This window comes from Mytilus trossulus, chromosome 12 (genome assembly GCF_036588685.1).
Source record: "Mytilus trossulus isolate FHL-02 chromosome 12, PNRI_Mtr1.1.1.hap1, whole genome shotgun sequence".
In the NCBI taxonomy this organism is placed as follows: domain Eukaryota; kingdom Metazoa; phylum Mollusca; class Bivalvia; order Mytilida; family Mytilidae; genus Mytilus; species Mytilus trossulus.
The window spans coordinates 14,159,342-14,178,433 of NC_086384.1; the positions used below are offsets into that span (position 1 = coordinate 14,159,342).

The 19,092-nt window shown below is 34.1% G+C and overlaps 1 protein-coding gene across 1 annotated transcript in view; it reads left to right on the forward strand.

Annotated features, from left to right (window-relative positions):
• The window catches only part of LOC134692233 (uncharacterized), a 36,559-nt gene extending 23,084 nt beyond the window's left edge, over positions 1-13,475 (forward strand). Inside the window, exon 4 of the mRNA XM_063552684.1 lies at positions 7,204-13,475. Within this exon, the coding sequence (XP_063408754.1) occupies positions 7,204-13,475 (6,272 nt within the window). The remainder of the gene's footprint in view (positions 1-7,203) is intronic.
• The last annotated feature ends 5,617 nt before the right edge of the window (positions 13,476-19,092 follow it).

The window sequence follows — 19,092 nt, forward strand, 5'->3', positions numbered from 1 at the left end:
ATTGTTGGGGTTCTTTGATATGCTGAATCTAAACATGTACTTAGATTTTTGATTATGGGCCTAGTTTTCAAGTTGGTATAAATCAGGATCCAAAATCATTTTATTTAGTATTATGCAATAGCAAGAAATTTTCAATTGCACAGTATTCAGCAATATCAAGAAATCTTCAATTGCACAGTATTGTGCAATAGCAAGAAATTTTCAATTGGACAGTATTGCGCAATATCAAGAAATCTTCAATTGCACAGTATTGTGCAATAGCAAATAATTTCAATTGCACAGTATTGCGCAATAGCAAGAAATATCAAATTGCACAATATTGTGCAATAGCAAGAATTGGATTTATCTTTCTTTGTCCAGAATAGTAGTTGAATTAACTTGAATCATTGTTTTATACAATATACAATGTATATTCACTTTTACTACCAACTGATAAATTAAAACAATCTTTACCATTCAGGGATACCAAGCACTTTTTTAACATTTTGATATGTATTTAAATGAGTACTGTAAATTCAGAAATTATTGCGTGCATTTATTATTGCGATTTTGTCATTTTAGACTAAAATGCGCTTTTAATATTTACGATTTTGAGAAAAATCATGTTTAATTCATATAAAATATTTCAAAATGCGAGTTTAATTTATTGCGTTTACAACTCTGTCGAATTTTTCGCAAGAATAAAAACCTCGCATAAAAACCTCGCATTAATTTCTGAATTTACAGTAGTTATTGTTGCAAACTCCATTAGAAATTTGAATTGAGATCAGTTTGGAATAAGGGAAAGAGGGATGTGAGAAAAAAAATTGGAGGGGGTGTCAATTTTTTTCATTTCAGATTTCATAAATAAAAAGAAAATTTCTTCAAACATTTTTTGGAGAGGATTAATTCCCAACAGCATAGTGAATTGCTCAAAGGCAAAACAATTTTTTAAAGTTCATTAGACCACATTCATTCTGTGTCAGAAACCTATGCTGTGTCAACTATTTAATCACGATCCAAATTTAGAGCTGAATCCAGCTTAAATGTTGTGTCCATACTCGCCCCAACCGTTTAGTCAACCTCTGCGGTCGTACAAAGCTGCGCCCTGTGGAGCATCTGGTTGTAATTGATATCATATTTGTGACGCTTGGAGGGACGTGTTTTCAACAAATAATCGGTTTTCCTGGGGGTTGATTTATGTATTAAACAATAAAGTTTATGAAAAATATATATGGTATACAGCAACAAACGACACCAGCTAAATTACGGGAACATACAGAATGTGGTGGGGTTAAACGTGTTCGCGGTCGTCAAATCCACCCCTATCATGGAAAAGTCGTATAACGGAACAGCATATGTACAAACTATAAAAATCATTTGACTTTAAATAAATCTGATACTAAAAATGCACACTGCCCTTTCCTGCTTCTTGATAACTTTATATATAACGGAAGCTTAATATCAAAAGAAGTAGGTCCAGTAAGACCCCTTTTTGGTCCCAAAATATAGCAGTTTTACAAAATTGTAAAATGTAAACACTTAGTTATTTATTAGACAGAGGAATATTGCTTCTGCTACATAAATATGGGCCGTTTTGACGATACAATGCACATATATCGGGTACTAGCATCATTAATTCATGCTAAATTACTGAAATCTTCACAATTCTAACATTTTAGTTAAATTTTAGACGGTTTCCGTGTAAAACGAAAGTGGCCGCATTCGTGTTCATCCTTATTATTGAAATGTGAGTTGTATTTGATGATAATACATAACATATATAAAGGTTGAGGATGAACACGGATGCGGCCACTTTTAATTTTGACAAAAACAACATCTGAAAAGTGACATTTTTCAGCATATTTGGTAGATTTTTCACATTTGACCTTGAATCTAATCGATTTTAGTGACTAATCAGTTAAAATCACTCACATGAACTAATTGAATCAAATGAACTCGAAGATTAAGTGTTTAAAAAGTGGTCAAAATCTTTCGTCAGATGAACCTGAAATTTGAGGCCAAAATCGGTCCTTACTCCTTTTTGCAAAAAGAAAAAAGAAGATTTAAAATTTTCTATTGTTAATTATTCGTTTTATCGTGTTAAATGGTATTTATGTATCAAAACTGGTTCGATTCACTCGTGTATGTAAAAGCATATTCAAATTTCTGAAAAATCATTATACCAGGGTTTTCCATAGCCATTTACTTAATTTTTCATTGGTACGAGGACATCATTAGTAAATTCATATAAACATGCAGACCCCATATACCTTCAGTAAATCAATATTTTATGATAATTTTCTTTACGAAGCACACAATTATCAGCACTCACCACAAAATCTAAACAAACCTTCAAACCTACTTATTCAGAAGGGATACAACTACAATACAGTTTTCATGTCAGATCATTAAAGATTTTTGGTTTTAATATTGATTCACTCATAGCTTCTTCGCATCGACATTTATACTGAAACCAGTTGTTGGCATGATATCGGTTGTATTCCTCTCATATACTTTATGATGGTATGATACTAAACCCCTACCGGTAAGGATTGTTCTTGAATTTCATACGATGAACTCATAATCGTTCAATCAGTTTGAATGAGATCTGGAGCTGGCATGTCAATAACTGCTAGAAGTCCTTTGTTTTTTCTTGAATTTCATACGATGAACACATAATCGTTTCATCAGTTTAAATGAGATCTGGAGCTGGCATGTCAGTAACTGCTAGGAGTCCTTTGTAAATTTTGGCTAGAGGTATAGGGGAGTGTAGATATTTCACGACAGGATATTAAACACACCTTATTGTTTGCGCATGTCCCAAGTCAGAAGCATCTGGCTTTTCTAAGTCTTGAATGTTTATTAAAACTTTGTTTGTATGTTTTGGAGTTTAGTACTTTCACTGAAGCTAGGTTCATACTGCCGATCAGATCAACTCGATCACGCCCGATCAAGACAAATTACGTGATCGGGAGACTGGTCTGACTCAATCGACAACCATGCTCAGGATAGTCTACCTTGCTCTTTTTCGTACTGGTTTTCTACCCGAGAGTTTTTGACATGTCAAAAACATTCAAATAAGGATCGAGAAGCAATTAACTCGAGAAGAGAACGAGAATTCATCGAGTAACGGTCGAATTGATCGGGAAAGGATCGTGTAGAGATCGAGTTTGGTCGGAATACAAATATTTCAGTACTCGATCATTTCAACCTTTGCTCGACTAATGTCCGATCATTTCCAGATTAACTCGACCAATGCTCGATCGCTTCCATATCACTGCGACTTCTATATTTATTTTATCCCAGACTAATCCGACCAATAATCGATCAATTCGCGACCACATTCGACAACTCTTCGATCTCTACTCGGCCATACATGACTGCTACACGATTCTATAAAAGGGTGTGTATAGATCTGAATAACTCTAAATCTGCTTCCGGAAATATATTTGCAACATTTTTTAACTGTACAAAAATTCCTCCATGTACAGTACGCAACTTATAACTTTTGCAAGTAGAGGTAACATTTTAAAAGAGAGGAAAAAGACACAAAAGGACCAATCAAACTCAAAGATCGAAAACAAACCGACGCAGCCAAAGCGAAAAACGAAAACCGACGAGAAGACTAACAGCAGTCAACATGCATAACATAGAAAACTAAAAACTTAGCAAAACGTAAACCCAAAAAATCCTGGGAAGATAACAGGTGTTCCTGAAGGGAAGAAAATCCTGCAATTTTGGCACCGGCGGATCTTTAATAATGAAAGTAATTGTACAATAAAATTTATTATTAGACTGCTGATGAGTAGGTTATCATTCAAAGTTTGTTTATAAGAACATCAGGATTATATTTTACCTGTTTTATGGTCTAGTTTCTGTTTTGTCTGTCCGTATTTTCCGTTTGTCCAGAAATTGTTTAAAATAAATATTTAGTAACAACTATAGGTCACATTGCAGTAAAAAAAAATTCATTCGGACTTTTTGACGAAATTTCACACAAAAATGCGACGAAAGCAAACCATACACTCGCTGCAAATGCATCTACAGTTTGTCGTTCGTCGTTTGTTAGTTGAAACGATGCATTTCTTTCTAACTTTAACATTAAATCAATTATCTAAACGTGTTCTCGCTTGTAATAATTCCAAACAATGTCTAAAATTACTCAAATTTAGGTATTACCTTCCCTTTCGTTCATTAAAATAACAGCTACGAAAGAAAATTGCAGTAATTTAAATTAAAAAAAAAGGCTTTATCATCACTATCTTCATACGGTCATCTGATTAAAATAAAGAACTGCCAATAAAATTAAGTATGCATAGAGGAGCGATGTTCTCTGTGTCTATTTCTATGGAGGCTATTTCCCCGCGTAATAAGTTCAAATAACAACCTTTTTGACAGTTCAATCAGGGTCAGCAAACTCTGATTAAACGATGCATTTGTTTCTACTTCTGTAACGCGTCACAACTATAACAAACGGCAAACAACGTTTACCAAACTGTGGTTAGAAAGAAATGCACTCTTGATAGATATATATGTAACGGTGTAAACAGTTTCAGAAAATGTATCACTCCACAGGATGGAAATTCTACTTTTAGTAAAATGTTGGGGAAATATGTGACATCCTTGCCCTCTTTTGCAATATTGTTTAGAAAATGCATGCAGGTTGGTGCCATACAGCAAAGAGAAAATAAATATCTTTAACTACTGGATATCAAATCTATGAAAAATACGTATCACATACTTGCGGCACAATATAATATGACACTTACGATATTTGTAAGATAACAAGGACAAGGGGGTGGTAAAGCTGTCTATCATAAGTACTTATCCAGAGACAAATCGCATTTTGTGGTGTCATTTCCAAAAAAGAGCAATAAAACTACCATTACATATCAGTGTCCATTATGAGGAATTTTTTAAAGCATTGGGTTCCTCTTTGTTTAGACTGATTCCTTGTCCTTTATTTGTTTGTGATACCCGTATTTTGCAAGGGAGATGACCAGTCTACTCTTTATTGAGTTAGTGCAAGTCTCACATACTGCCCACACGTGCAGTGGTCATCGCGTCAGCCACTGCGTCACCTAGATTTCTCGGCACTCGTTTCTGTCTTCACCTTTATGTTCATCTTCTATGCACTCTTCAATCTCTTACACAGCTATTAACCTGTCTCTCTGATATCTTACCACCTTGCCCTCACATCCAACTGCTTTATTTCTATGTAGATATTTTAAATGTATGATTTTACTCGGACCTTCTATTGAATATAACCAAATAAACGGAGAATGTGTCCAGCTAGCATATATAACATTATAAAGGGTAATTACGCAAGAACGGCCACCCAAATTTGCATTTTATCTGTGGTTATGGTAATAAGCATGTTGTATACGGCGTTTCATAAAATTTTGTTGAGGCAAAATAAAATTAGAGAACGAAAACTAATATTGTTGGGACGTACGTACGGACAAGGGTTACACTTAATGTAGAAGTCGTGATGTAGTCATTAAGGAGTCGTGAATGGTCGAGATAAAGTCGTGTAAAGTCGTATGGATGTCGGGTAGAAGTCGTAAACAGGCCCGATCAAAAATTTGGTTGAGCTTGGTCGTGGAAATTTGGACAATAGGAATCATCGAGTTGATCTGATCGGCAGAGTGAACCTAGCTTGACCAAGTCCATTCTTTTATTTAAGGGTCAGCTGAAGCTCGCCTCTGGGTGCGATATTTTCTCGCTGTGTTGATACCCATATGTGGCCATTTTCATTCTTAATTTAATAATCTTTTTTTAGATTTATTTATATTTTCAGACTATAATCTATTCAAAACATGACTGTTTCAGTTTTTCAAATGCCAACCTGGTTTTCGCTTTTCTGACTTTAAATCGCTACTTGCGTAATGATAAAAATCATTCAGGTTTAACATGCATGTAATTTAAACATGATACTACATCTTTGGTTTAACGGTATTATTAAAAAAAACTAATATTTAGTAAGTAACTGTTGTGGATTTTTTGTGTTTTACCCTTGCTTTCATATAATACTACAACAAGTATAAAGTATTTAACTTTCACGTCAATCTATTGACATCCGAATCTATGGCATATTCGGTAGTTTGATAATTGACATCGAGTTGTACGAATTTTCAATGGAATCTTGCTTCGCTTATCAATAACTTGCAACTCGTTTTTGTAATGTTATTTTATATGACTCTACATTGTATCATCCCCATAGTAACAGATATATTGATAGAATATTGTAACAGGACCGTCTGACTGTCCGTAATGTGTCCGAAGCACATTTGCTATGTCCTTCATAATACTTGTTCAGCATATTGAATATAATTGACTTTGATGCGTTGTCCTCGTGCCAAATGAATCAAATTTGTTTTTGTTTTAAAAACATGTTCTCCATTCCCGGGCATAATCACGACGTGAAATAGGACTAGTGTGTGTTAAAGAAGCTTGAACTCCTACGCCTAGCCTGTAGGACACCTTGCGTTTATCCTAATATTACGGAGATTTTTCTCATAATTTTTTTTTAATGGCTGGCTAATGTTAGGAGAGAGCCATTTTCTTGCACGTAAAAGACACCCTTGAAGACTTAGAAAACAAAACAACTACTGCTGCTAAAATGCTGCACTCGCACTTGCAAAGTGAAAAGGGATTAATATAAATTACAATAACTTTTTTCCCGATCAACAATAAATATGCTTAAACTTACTCAAGATAAAGTGCGTTCATCTGCGATTTTTAAAAGTTACCCGGATTATAATTTAATTTGCCAGACGCACGTTTCGTCTCCATAAGACTCATCAGTGATGCTCAGATCAAAATAAAGCGAAACATGTACAAAGTTGAAGAGCATTGAGGACCTGAAATTCCAAAACGTTGTGCCAAATATATCGAAGGTTGTCTATTCCTGGGATAAGAAAATCATTCGTTTTTCGAATATTTTAAAGTTTTGTATCAGGAAATTTATAAAAATGATCATATAATTGATATTCATGTCAACACCGAAGTGCTGTCAACTGGGCTGGTGATACCCTTGGGGACGAAACGTCCACCAGCAGTGGCATCGACCCAGTGGTGTAAATAGTAAATCTTAAATGTTTTTGGCATTTTCAGTGACGAAGTGGTCGTTTTGTTTAAGATTCTGTATAAATTAATTTTGAGAATGTTGTAACTTAATATTCACTGTAGACTAAAACATACTTCTCTTGATTTCAACAGGTCAGACAGCTTTGGAAATTCAGTGCCACGTGAACGAAGGAACGTTTGTAGAAACAAACGCCGTCAGAAAATTTATTGCAAATGCAGAAAAGTTCGATGTTTTTGTAATTTACGGTTCCAAAGGTGTTGGGAAAACGTGCACAGGGTTAGAGATCTTGAGGCAATTTGGTATGAAAGACAAAAGTTACACACTGATTAAGATTTCAGATATTAAAAAAGTAGACGAGGTTATTAAAGACACCCGAAAAATTGTTATACTATTAGACGATGTATTCCGTACAAAGTATTGCCCGTGCAACAGTGATTTGAATGTGAATCAGTTAGATTTATTGAATGCAAGAAGATCTGCAGGAAATCTAAAAATAATATTTACCATAGGATCGATATTTAGAAAATCATTTAAAGACTTACTTTATTCCCACAGGCTTTTTAAAGGTCACTATCAAATTGACCTTGCTCTGTTGCAATTCTGTATGACTGATCATGAAAAGGAAGAAATCCTTTCCAAATTTTGTAAAAAACAAAAAATTCAAATTAGATTTAATCAAATGCAGAATGTCAGTGGTATGGTATTGGACAAGAACAAGTTTAATGAAATTGTCCAAACAGATCCTTATATGGGATACCCAACCGCGTGTTATTTGTTTACATCAAATAAATGCTATTTTCGGTTAGGTCTACGATTTTTCGAACATACAAGTAGTTCCTTGATAGATGATATAAACGCGCTTAGCGACGTTGAAGATTTCTGGAGATTTGACTTAGTTTCATATGCAACACTGGTTTACATTCTTCTTTGTAATAGCAGTATATCATTAAACAACATTGATATTCGAAAGGTGAAGGCTATAATGCAGTTAGGTGGAAGTAGCAAACGGTTTACACGTAGATGTAACATTATTGATAGTCTTAAGAGAATGGACGGTACATATCTCATGTATGATTCATCTAACCAAGTATATAAGTTCAAACATCAGATGGTTTATGAAGCTGTTGCTATATCATACTTTGATATAGATCCAGATACAGTTGTAGATGTACTTACTTTTGAGTTCATTAGTGCAATGATAAGGCTTCAAAATAATAACTTCAAACAAACAGAAGAAGTTTTTTTGGTGATACCTGAAGACCAGTACATTACCTTAGCAAAGCAACTTATACGAATTTTACATAAAGATTACCAAACAAAGTCTTTTAAATTCGTTGAAATGTTATGCGATACAAGACTAATGTTGGAAGACAATGCAGATTTCGTAAATATTTTATTGAAAGAATTCGAAACATGTATATTTAGTGAAGAAACCGATTTGTCTTACCTAGACAATACAATTAAGGTGAAGTTTTATTTCTGTTCTGCTTTATTACTGTACCTGACAAGGAAGCAGAATGTCGACAACTCTATTACAGTGACATTGTATTTCATGGAGCGGTTAATTAAAGACGGAATAGATCCGAACTTGGTTTCGTCTTGTAAAAAAACGATACTTGCAATATTTGACTATTTGTGTGCATCAGAAGAAGTGGATACCATATCAGCATTCATTGTACAACCACTAACTGAATGGGGAATTGATTGTAATTTCAATGAGTTTATATACAGAGCAATTGACAATGAAAAGAATAATACAGCGAGTTTTCTATTGCAATATTTGTCACAGGAGATTAATCTAGTTGAACTTATTATGAATATGGATGCAGTAAAGAAGCCGAGAGTACTTAGTATAGCTAATGAAACTTTCAAGATCTCTTCATCATGTTCATACAGAGGTACTGACGTTACTGAACTTATCAAATGGCTTATAACTAATACCCCTGATAACACGTTCAATATAAATAACATAATAATAACATCAGCCTCAAAAAATCTTGTTAGTCTTTTAACTTGGTGTTTGCTGGAAACCAACCTTTTGATAGGAAACGTAAATGGTGTTATTTATTATGCTTTTCAAAACGGATGGGAAGAGGTGTTAATAATTCTTATGGATAAAAAAATGTTTAATCCAAATGATGTAGTTTACATTTTCAATACAGCAGTTGGGAAAAGCATGGCCCGTTTGGTGATACTGTTGCTAACACGATATCCATCGTTTTGCGACGTTCAATTAGCATTCACTAGTGCATTAGAAGACAACAATTTTATAACCATGAAATGCTTAATCTTGAATGTCAAAAACCCTCTTGATATGAGAATGATTATGAATAGTATTTTATATCAGTTGGACTCATGCCAAATTTATCCTTTTTATGACTGGTTGTTGCAAGAAGAAGATAAACAAATTCAGAAATCAGTATTTAATAATAATGATAATTTACAGATTATAAAGTGGAGTCTTACAAATTTTACATCACATCGTAAAACCTTAGTTGAAAGAATATATGAGACACTTAACAGTAATATTACTAAATATGTAGACATATTACAGTGGTTTGTGGTAAATATGGCACCATCAGTTCTACCAATTAAATATGTAATGGACATGGCGGTACAGAAGAGATTTACAAAAGTTCTAATATGGATTTTAAAGAACTATGATCATCAACAGTGTAACCTTCTCGATCACGCCACTGAAGTATGTAAATCAAAAGATCGAAACTTAATAGAAATATACTTCTCAAATGTAGATCATGGTCATATGAATTTAGCATCTGTCATGCAAACAATGATAGCAACAAATCCGAACAGCCAATGCAGTGAACAGGTCTTGTGGATGTTACAAAATGTTGACCATACACTATTTAATATGAAAATGTTGATGAACACAGCTTGCAAACACGAGCAAATGGATATAGTGAAGTATCTTTTTAAGAATGTTGATCATACACTGTTTGATATAAAGACAATACTAGATGCAGCTATTGTGTTTGGATCACTGGATATCGTGAAGTATGTTATAGGGAATGTTGATCGTACATTGTTTGATATGAAGGTATTATTGAATGAAGCTTGTGACCTCGAGCGGTTGCATATAGTAACGTATCTGATTGAGAATGTTGATCATACATTGTATGATATGAAGACAGCAATGAATGAAGCTTGTCAGAATGGAGGTACGAATATAGTGGAGTATCTGATTGAAAATGTTGATCATACATTGTTTGATATGGTGACAGCAATGAATGAAGCTTGTCAGTATGGATCGCTGGATATAGTGAAGTATCTGATGAAGAATTTTGACTTTACACTGTTTGATATAAAGGCAGCAATGCATGGAGCTTGTGGAAAAGCACATTTTGATATAATGAAATATATGATTGAGAACTGCAATCATGCATTGTTTGATATGCATACAGTAATGCATACAGCTTGTAAAGAGGACGAGCTGGTTTTTTTTAAGTATCTGATGGATAATGTTGACCATACATTGTTTGATATGAAGACAGCAATGAATGAGGCTTGTCTGTATGCATCGTTTTATATAGTGGAGTACCTGATGGAGAATGTTGACCATACATTGTTTGATATGAAAACAGCAATGAATGAAGTTGGTGTGTGTGGATCGCTTGATATAGTGGAGTACATGATGGAGAATGTTGATCATAAATTGTTTGATATGAAGACAGCAATGAATGAAGCTTGTCAGTATGGATCGTTTGATATGATAAAGTACTTGATAGAGAATTTCGACTTTACACTGTTTGATATAGAGGCAGCAATGAATGAAGCTTGTGGAGAAGCACATTTTGATATAATGAAATATTTGATGGAGAACTGCAATCATGCATTGTTTGATATGGGTACAGTAATGCATACAGCTTGTAAAGAGGACGAGCTGGTTTTTTTTAAGTATCTTATTGATAATGATCATGCATTGTTTGACATGAAAACAGTAATGAATGAGGCTTGTCGGTATGGATCGCTGGAAATAGTGAAATATTTGATGGAGATGTTTAATCATGCCTGTATTTATATGAATACAGCTGTTAATACTAATAGTCAAGAAGCAAACTTAAGTATATTACAATATTTTTATAAATATAGGCGTTGTTTAACAGAAGAAGAGATACAGGAATTACTCAACACTACTTTCAATAGTACTTTCAATGGCTTTCGTGACAACAAATGTGAAGATTATGAGGATCTTATAATGTTATTTTGTAAAACGAAAAATGAACACATAGAATGGTCAGATGTATTAAACCGGGCGTGTAGTGTTGGGTTTAAAAGAGTTGTTAAATGGCTGTTAAATAATGTATCCAATGCTATTTTTGATTTAGATACCGCCATTCTTCGAGCGTTGCATTTCGGTAAGGATTATGTCGCTCGTGAAATTGTTTCCATGATTCTTCGAATTTGTGACCACAATCTGACTGATATGAAAACTGTCATAAATGCTATTTGCCATCATGGTTTTACAGACATCGCGATGGACGCTTTAAAAGATCAGAAAAATTTTACATTTGACCTTAACACAATAATGAATGAAGCGTGTTTTCATGGGGATATGAATTTATTTAAGTGGTTATGGGAATCAGCGGATGATAACCTGTTTGATATTAAGACAGCAATGATTAAAGTTTGTAGATCTAGTGGTGAAGATGCTATTTCAATATTGGAATGGCTATGGGAAAATGTCAATAGAGATTTATTTGATATGGATGTAGCTATGAAAAATGCTTGTGCGTATGGAAGAACAGAAAATGTTAAATGGCTTTGGATGAATACCAATACTAAAACATATCAAATACAAAATGCATTACTAAAGGCTTGTGAAGGTGATCATGTGTCTACAGTTAGATGGTTGATTATGAATGTTCCTGAACATCTGCTCAACTTACCACATGCCTTACAAACAGTATGTGCGAGTTCTAAACGCAGTAGTGTATATATTGTCAAAATACTTGTAGAGCATGCTGATAAATCAAAATTAAACATAAACATAAATTTATTGATTGAAACAGCTTGTAAATGTTGTAACATCAATATAGTTCGATACTTGATAACCGTTGCAGAGCGTAACATGATGAATTATAAAAATGCGTTGAATTCGGTGCTTTCTATTGACATAAACCAATGTCAAAACAAAAAGTATATCCCTCAAGAAAAGCATGATTTGGTACTATTGATACTTCGAACAGCCGATCCGTCGAATATAAACATCGAAGGTGCTATCATTGAAGCTTGTAAGCACGATTGGGTAGATATTATGAAACATATTTGGCTTAATATTAGTCAAAGTTATTTTGAAATGAATGCTGAAAAGATAAGACTAGCATGTGAATATGGCAGTGTTGGTATTATACAGTGGTGTTTGGATGCTATTTCGTTAGAGTGCTTTGATATAAATTCTTTAATGGTCGAATCATGTGGATATGGTTGGATTAACATTGTTAAACGTGTATGGAATCATGAATATATAAATCATGACACATTAGATATGAAAACAGCAATGAATGATGCCTGTACTTACAATAGATTTGAAATAGTCACGTGGCTACTCCAAATTACTGATGGTCTCAAGTTTGACATGAGTAACGTTCTAATTGAATCCTGTAGGAACGGGTGGATAGATATCATTAAAAATATTAAAAAGAACGGTGATTCGAAGTTTAATGATATGACGGTGATGTTGGGTATTACTGAAGCATGTGCTAATGGTCATTTGCCTGTTATTGAATTCATGTTTCAGACATTTGGGACTGAATATTTTGATCTTGTGAAAATATCAGAACGGAGGACTAAGGCATCCGAAAACGAAGATGTTACAATGTTTTTACTACGAAATTTTAATTGTAATTCTTTTGATATTCCAACTATTTTGAAAAGAGCATGTTCATTTGGATGGCCTGGAGTAGTTAAATGGGTAATACACGAATTGAAATATAATGGTGACTTAGTTGAACCGTTAAACAATGCTTGTTTAAACGGAGAGTGTGACATTGTGAAATATCTTCTCCAAAATGTTCCAAATGAAAAACTGGATTTTAAACGTGCAATGCTCTCCGCATGCAATAGAGGTTGGGATGACATTGTTGAATTACTATTACAAAATGTTGACCATCAAAAGCTAAATGTGAGAAATGCTGTTATTGAGGCATGTCGCTGTGAAGATAGTGATTGTGCTGTTTTAATTATTCGACAAGTCGACCATAAACTCATAGATTTAAACGTGGTTTTAACAGAAATTTGCAAGAACTCATCGCGTGAACAATTAGTACTTTCCATCCTAAAAACAGTGGACAGTTCTGAATTTGATCAAAACATTGTAATGGACACAGCTAAGAAGTATAATTGGAGGAAAGTTTTGCTGTTTTTGAATAGGCAAAAAAGTTAACACTGAGGCGAACAAATTTATCTTATCGTTAAATTTATATAAAACATGGGAACTACGTGTATTGTAGAATATATTTGTGCTATATGTTTCTTTATACTATGTTCAATCCACCATTTTCTACATAAGGAAATTATTGTGGCTAGTCAGAAGTATAACATTTGTTTTCCATTTAAAACCTATATGAGATATTCATAACATCGATATTGGAAACTAAAAATATGATGATATTGTACTTTGTACTGATACTGCGCCTTTTTTTTTAACATTGATTAGGTTCGTTAACTGTCAACGTTTTTTAAATACTAGTAGTTCAACTGGTTAACATTGAAGCAAGCAAACCTATGTATCTTTTGTTTCTATATGCTATAATAAATGCCTTATTTTCTCAATACGGAAATGATTGTAGAAAGTCAGGAATATGACATTTGTATTCATTTCGTTTGACTTATTTCCATTTTTAATTTTATTGGAGTTCACTATTGTTTTTATTTTACATAGCAAATATATTTAAATATATTCATATAAAATATAAAAATATTGATCTGTTTACTAATACTGCCCCTTTTTAAAAAAAAACACAGATTGGTTAGTTACATGTCCATGAACTAAAACCTAGGACTGATGACTACATTATGTTAAACATGTGGAATGTTAAACATAAAACGTAAAATCATCTCCAAAATACTGAACTCCGGGGTAAAGTTCGTGAATATCCATAATCTTATTTCATTAAAAGTGTCAAAAAGTTAAATCTAAATTTTGCATTTTTTTAACGACAGATGTTTAAATCTGTGTGTGTTATGTGTTACATTGCTATTAACTTTATATAGAATCGTAATGTTAAAACAAATATCAATATTTGATAGTTCATTGTTTCAAAAATGTGTAATGTATAATATGCAAGGATGTATCCCTGGACTAATCTTTTAAGACTAATACCAGAAAATCTAAAAATCACTTTGAAGGGATGCAGACATATTCTCTTGTAATAGTGTTAGCATGTTTACAATATTGCTTATTAGATATGATTTTATACAATGTTGCATCGGAGGTAAAAACTGAAGGTCAACACATTGGCAATAACTTGTCGAATTAGTTGTAAGTGTATAGATCTCTCTGACATTCAACACAGGGTTCAATATAAGGGATGGCTCGGATTGAGTTTGGGGGTTATTAATCAAAGGAGGGTCAAGAGGCTTTGGTGGAAGTTCTAATTTTCAAAGTGGTTCATATTATTTTTTTATTTTTTTCTATTTTCAAATTTTGAAGATTCATGAAGAAATCTTCAATTGCACGGTATTGCACAATACATTTTTAAGATCTTTGAGCATATTTATTTTGTGTTAAAAACCTATATTAAGTCAAAAATGTTTATCACAATCAAATTTGGACAGTATCAAGCTTTTATATCGTGTCCGAACTTTCCCAACTGTTCTGGGTTCGATATCAGGAGTCGTTTCAGGCTGCGCACAGCGATGCATTTTCTTTAATTATGTTTTTTTAATATTTTTATTTTTGTGTACTTCCCAACATGCATGTAACACAAGGAATGTTGTTTAAAGCAAAAACATTTATGTAATTCACTTTTGATGTCTTCCTTAATATACAATCAATGAAGTTTTTGTCTTAAATTGATTGTTTTGCAACATCATGTATATTACAAATGCTTTTTAGAAGATACTTTGAGAGTTATAATTAATGTTGTTAACATTTTGTTAGTGTTGTCTCTATTTGTTTATTTGTAAATATTGTCATTTAAACTTTGATAATAAATGATATTGCTATTGGTAAATGTTGATTAGACAGTAACCCAAGGACACAAAAACCACAATGCGATGTCGACATATGTTCAGATACCTAAGTACGATGACTAAATCGCTCAAAGTTTCATGTTTATTTAAAACAAGTTTTACCTTTATATCAAATTAAAATTGAGAATGGAAATGGGGAATGTGTCAAAGAGACAACAACCCGACTATAGAAAAGTTTTATGCATCAGTGTCTATTCGGTTTTTATCTACAAATTATAGGTCAATTTCACCTACCTATAACGACACCCTCCCCCCCCCCACCCTCCCCGAGACACGCACTATAGGTCACTACTGGAGGCGTTTCTATAAAAATCTAAATTTCTGACCTGAAAAGAGATTTATAAAGGACGTGTTTTTCAATTGTGAACTTTCCATTTCTAAGTAGCAACATTGCAGCAGCACCTGCATACGGGGTATATATCTCCCAATTGATACGATATTCCCGTGCTTGCATTTCCTATCATGATTTTACTGATAGAGGGTTACTGCTCACAAGAAAGCTATTAAACCAAGAGTTCCAAATGGTGAAGTTGAAATCATCCCTTCGTAAATTTTACGGACGCCATCACGAGTTGGTTGACCGTTATGGAATAACCGTTTCACAAATGACATCGGATATGTTCCTTACGTCGTAACTACAATCCCCTTCCCTTTAATGAATTTGACCTACCGAATTAGACTATTTACCGGATTTGTAATCACATAAGCAACACGACGGGTGCCGCATGTGGAGCAGGATCTGCTTATCCTTCCGGAGCACCTGAGATCACCCCTAGTTTTTGGTGGGGTTCATGTTGTTTATTCTTTAGTTTTCTATGTTGTGTCATGTGTGCTATTGTTTTTTCTGTTTGTCTTTTTCATTTTTAGCCATGGCGTTGTCAGTTTGTTTTAGATTTATGAGTTAGACTGTCCCTTTGGTATCTTTCATCCCTCTTTTAAAGGAAATACCACATTTGAAAATAGCCGAAATGCAGTATCAATCAATCACTTAGTTGAATAAATTGTCAGTAAATACATCTTTTATCAAACTTATTTTGGGTGTTTAAATAGTCCCACATTTACAGTTCTTATACCCTATGTTACGAAATTGTTGGTTGTAAAATGTTTTTGTCCAGTCAGTCAGTCCTTCTCCAGTTCATCGTTGAATTACATGTACGGACAAGGTCAATAGTAGAAAGGTAAGGGGAACAATTTTTCGAGAATTAGCGGAAAAATACCCACCATTGTTATTTTTTTCGACGGGAGAGAACATTCACGTTTCTGATCCTCTCCAATTTGATATTATCATTATGTTTAAACTCATCAAAACATCGGATGAGTCCAATAATTTAAGTTATTCAGTAAAGAGGGTCCATTTTTGCAGGAGACTTGTTGAAATATTTGTAGTTAATTCTTTGTTGCTAGGATAGTACCAGTCCCATCAATTATCATAACATCTTCATCAAACTTATCTCATCAAAACCCCATGCAGTTAAGTCCGGTAATTACAATAACTCCGAAATCAGAGAGTCACACAATATGTTTGATATGGGAAAGTGCTGTAATATCTAATATTTATATTAGGCGAGGCTTCAGGTATTTGAGCTTGCACTCTAAAGGTTCTATAAAAAAAAGTAAAATCACAAAAATATTGTACTCCGTTGAAAACTCAAAACGGAAAGAACCTAATCAAATGTCAAAAAATGATAAACACATCAAACGAATGGACAACAACTGTCATATTCCTGACTTGGTGTAGGCATTTTCAAAAGTAGAGAATGGTGGATTGAACCTTGTTTTACAGCGCTAAACCTCTCACTTATACGACAGTAGCATCAAATTCTATTATATTGACAATGATGCATGAACAAAATGTCACAAATAGTGATACAAAAACAACACGGACCCCACAAAAAAACTAGGGATTATTTCAGGTGTTATGAAAGGGGAACAGATCCTGCTTCTCATGTGATACCCGTCGTGTTGCTCATGTTGTTACAAAATCTATCATTGCGCAGAAAAGTATTGAGGCATTTGAGTTTTTTTCTTAAAAAAAGCAGAAAATTCCATAGAGGCCACTTAAGTCGAAAAACAGACAAACCCGTTGTCAAGAAAGAAAAAAAAACGATCCATAAACAAATAGCAGAGATGAAAAGACAAAAAAAAAACGATGAATAAAAATAAATAGTTTTCTTTATATCGGCAATCATACGACATGATATATATTTTATATCCATAGCAGTATACACAGTAACACAACACCGTACACTCCATTCAATACATCAGGGTTTAGAACGGGTTCCAGGTGATCCTGTAAACTGCATGATAATAATTTAATTGTTTAGTCGGTTTTTACTGTCAAGGTGGGTGCACAAATAAGTTCAGATGCATATAAGATGGTCTGGTGGTAGCTTGCTTAAGTCGGATGCTTTTAAGGTCCCATTGTCATGACGAGTCCAAGCTAGTTACCAAATAATGTAACATCAATGTAACGGCAGTTCCCCGCAAAAAGAATTGATAAAGCCATGAAAGAAAGACTACAACACCAACTACAAAGACGGACCAAGTTCCCGCATAATAGTAAGACAATTGTCTTGATGGCTTCAAATCGTATATCTACTGCTTGACTATCAAAAAACCTAGATTATACGTTGGAATGAATACCAGATAGGTATAAAAGGCAGGTAAACTGCAATTTATCGCATTGAAATGACAAAGATTTACTACAGTGAACTTAACTACGAAAATGCCTCATATGGTGTAATTGAACCAGATAAAGCTTATTATTAAATACATATATGTGAAAATATCGTTGATCTGCAATGCTAAATTCTAAAGATGCGAGTAGTCGGCTAAACGGAAAGAGAAGCTAATTGTCTTTCAACTCATTGAACCAACAAGCACTATGTATTCGAGTATTTACTAGTACGTCTGAGTCAGTGACAACCCTACAACAGATGTATCCATCGGATCGCCATCAATGATGGTGATATATGGCTGTGTACATAATGTATATTCAACTCGTCTAAACATCAACCCAACAATGTTAGATCTGTAAATTTGCTTTCGCAAATTTTTAGTTCTTCCCTCGCCGGGATTCGAAACCATGCTATTGTGATATCGTGACACCAAATCGCCTGCACTGCAGCCGTCCCGCTAGACCACACGACCACCTGGGCTCTCAAAAAAGAGCTCTCGGTGGGCATGTGTTACCTTTCCACGTCAGTTTTAATCTAGCGGCGTACTACAGTACATGATATATAAGGCATGAAGATGTTATTGTTACAGATCAGCTCAATTATCTAAAGTAAAGGATCCTACAAATTAATGTAAGATACAGTCACAGAAAATAATTATATTCATAAGTACGTCTGAGTCAGTGACAACCCTACAACAGATGCATCCATCGGATCGTCATCAATGATGGTGATACATGGCTGTGTACATAAAGTATATTCAACTCGTCTAAACATCAACCCAACAATGTTAGATCTGTAAATTTGCTTTCGCAAATTTTTAGTTCTTCCCTCGCCGGGATACGAACCCATGCTACTGTGATATCGTGACACCAAATCGCCTGCACTGGAGCCGTCCCGCTAGACCACACGACCATCTGGGCTCTCAAAAAAGAGCTTTCAGTGGGCATGTGTTACCTTTCCACGTCAGTTTTAATCTAGCGGCGTACTAAAGTATTCGAGTATTTACTGACAGACTGATGGTGCGACTAATGAATGCTGATTCTCAGTTCCCCTGCTTGAAAGCATGTAGTAAGGTGGTATTCATGCACAGGCACTTGTCTCAGAAAAAAAATCTATATAGGACATATA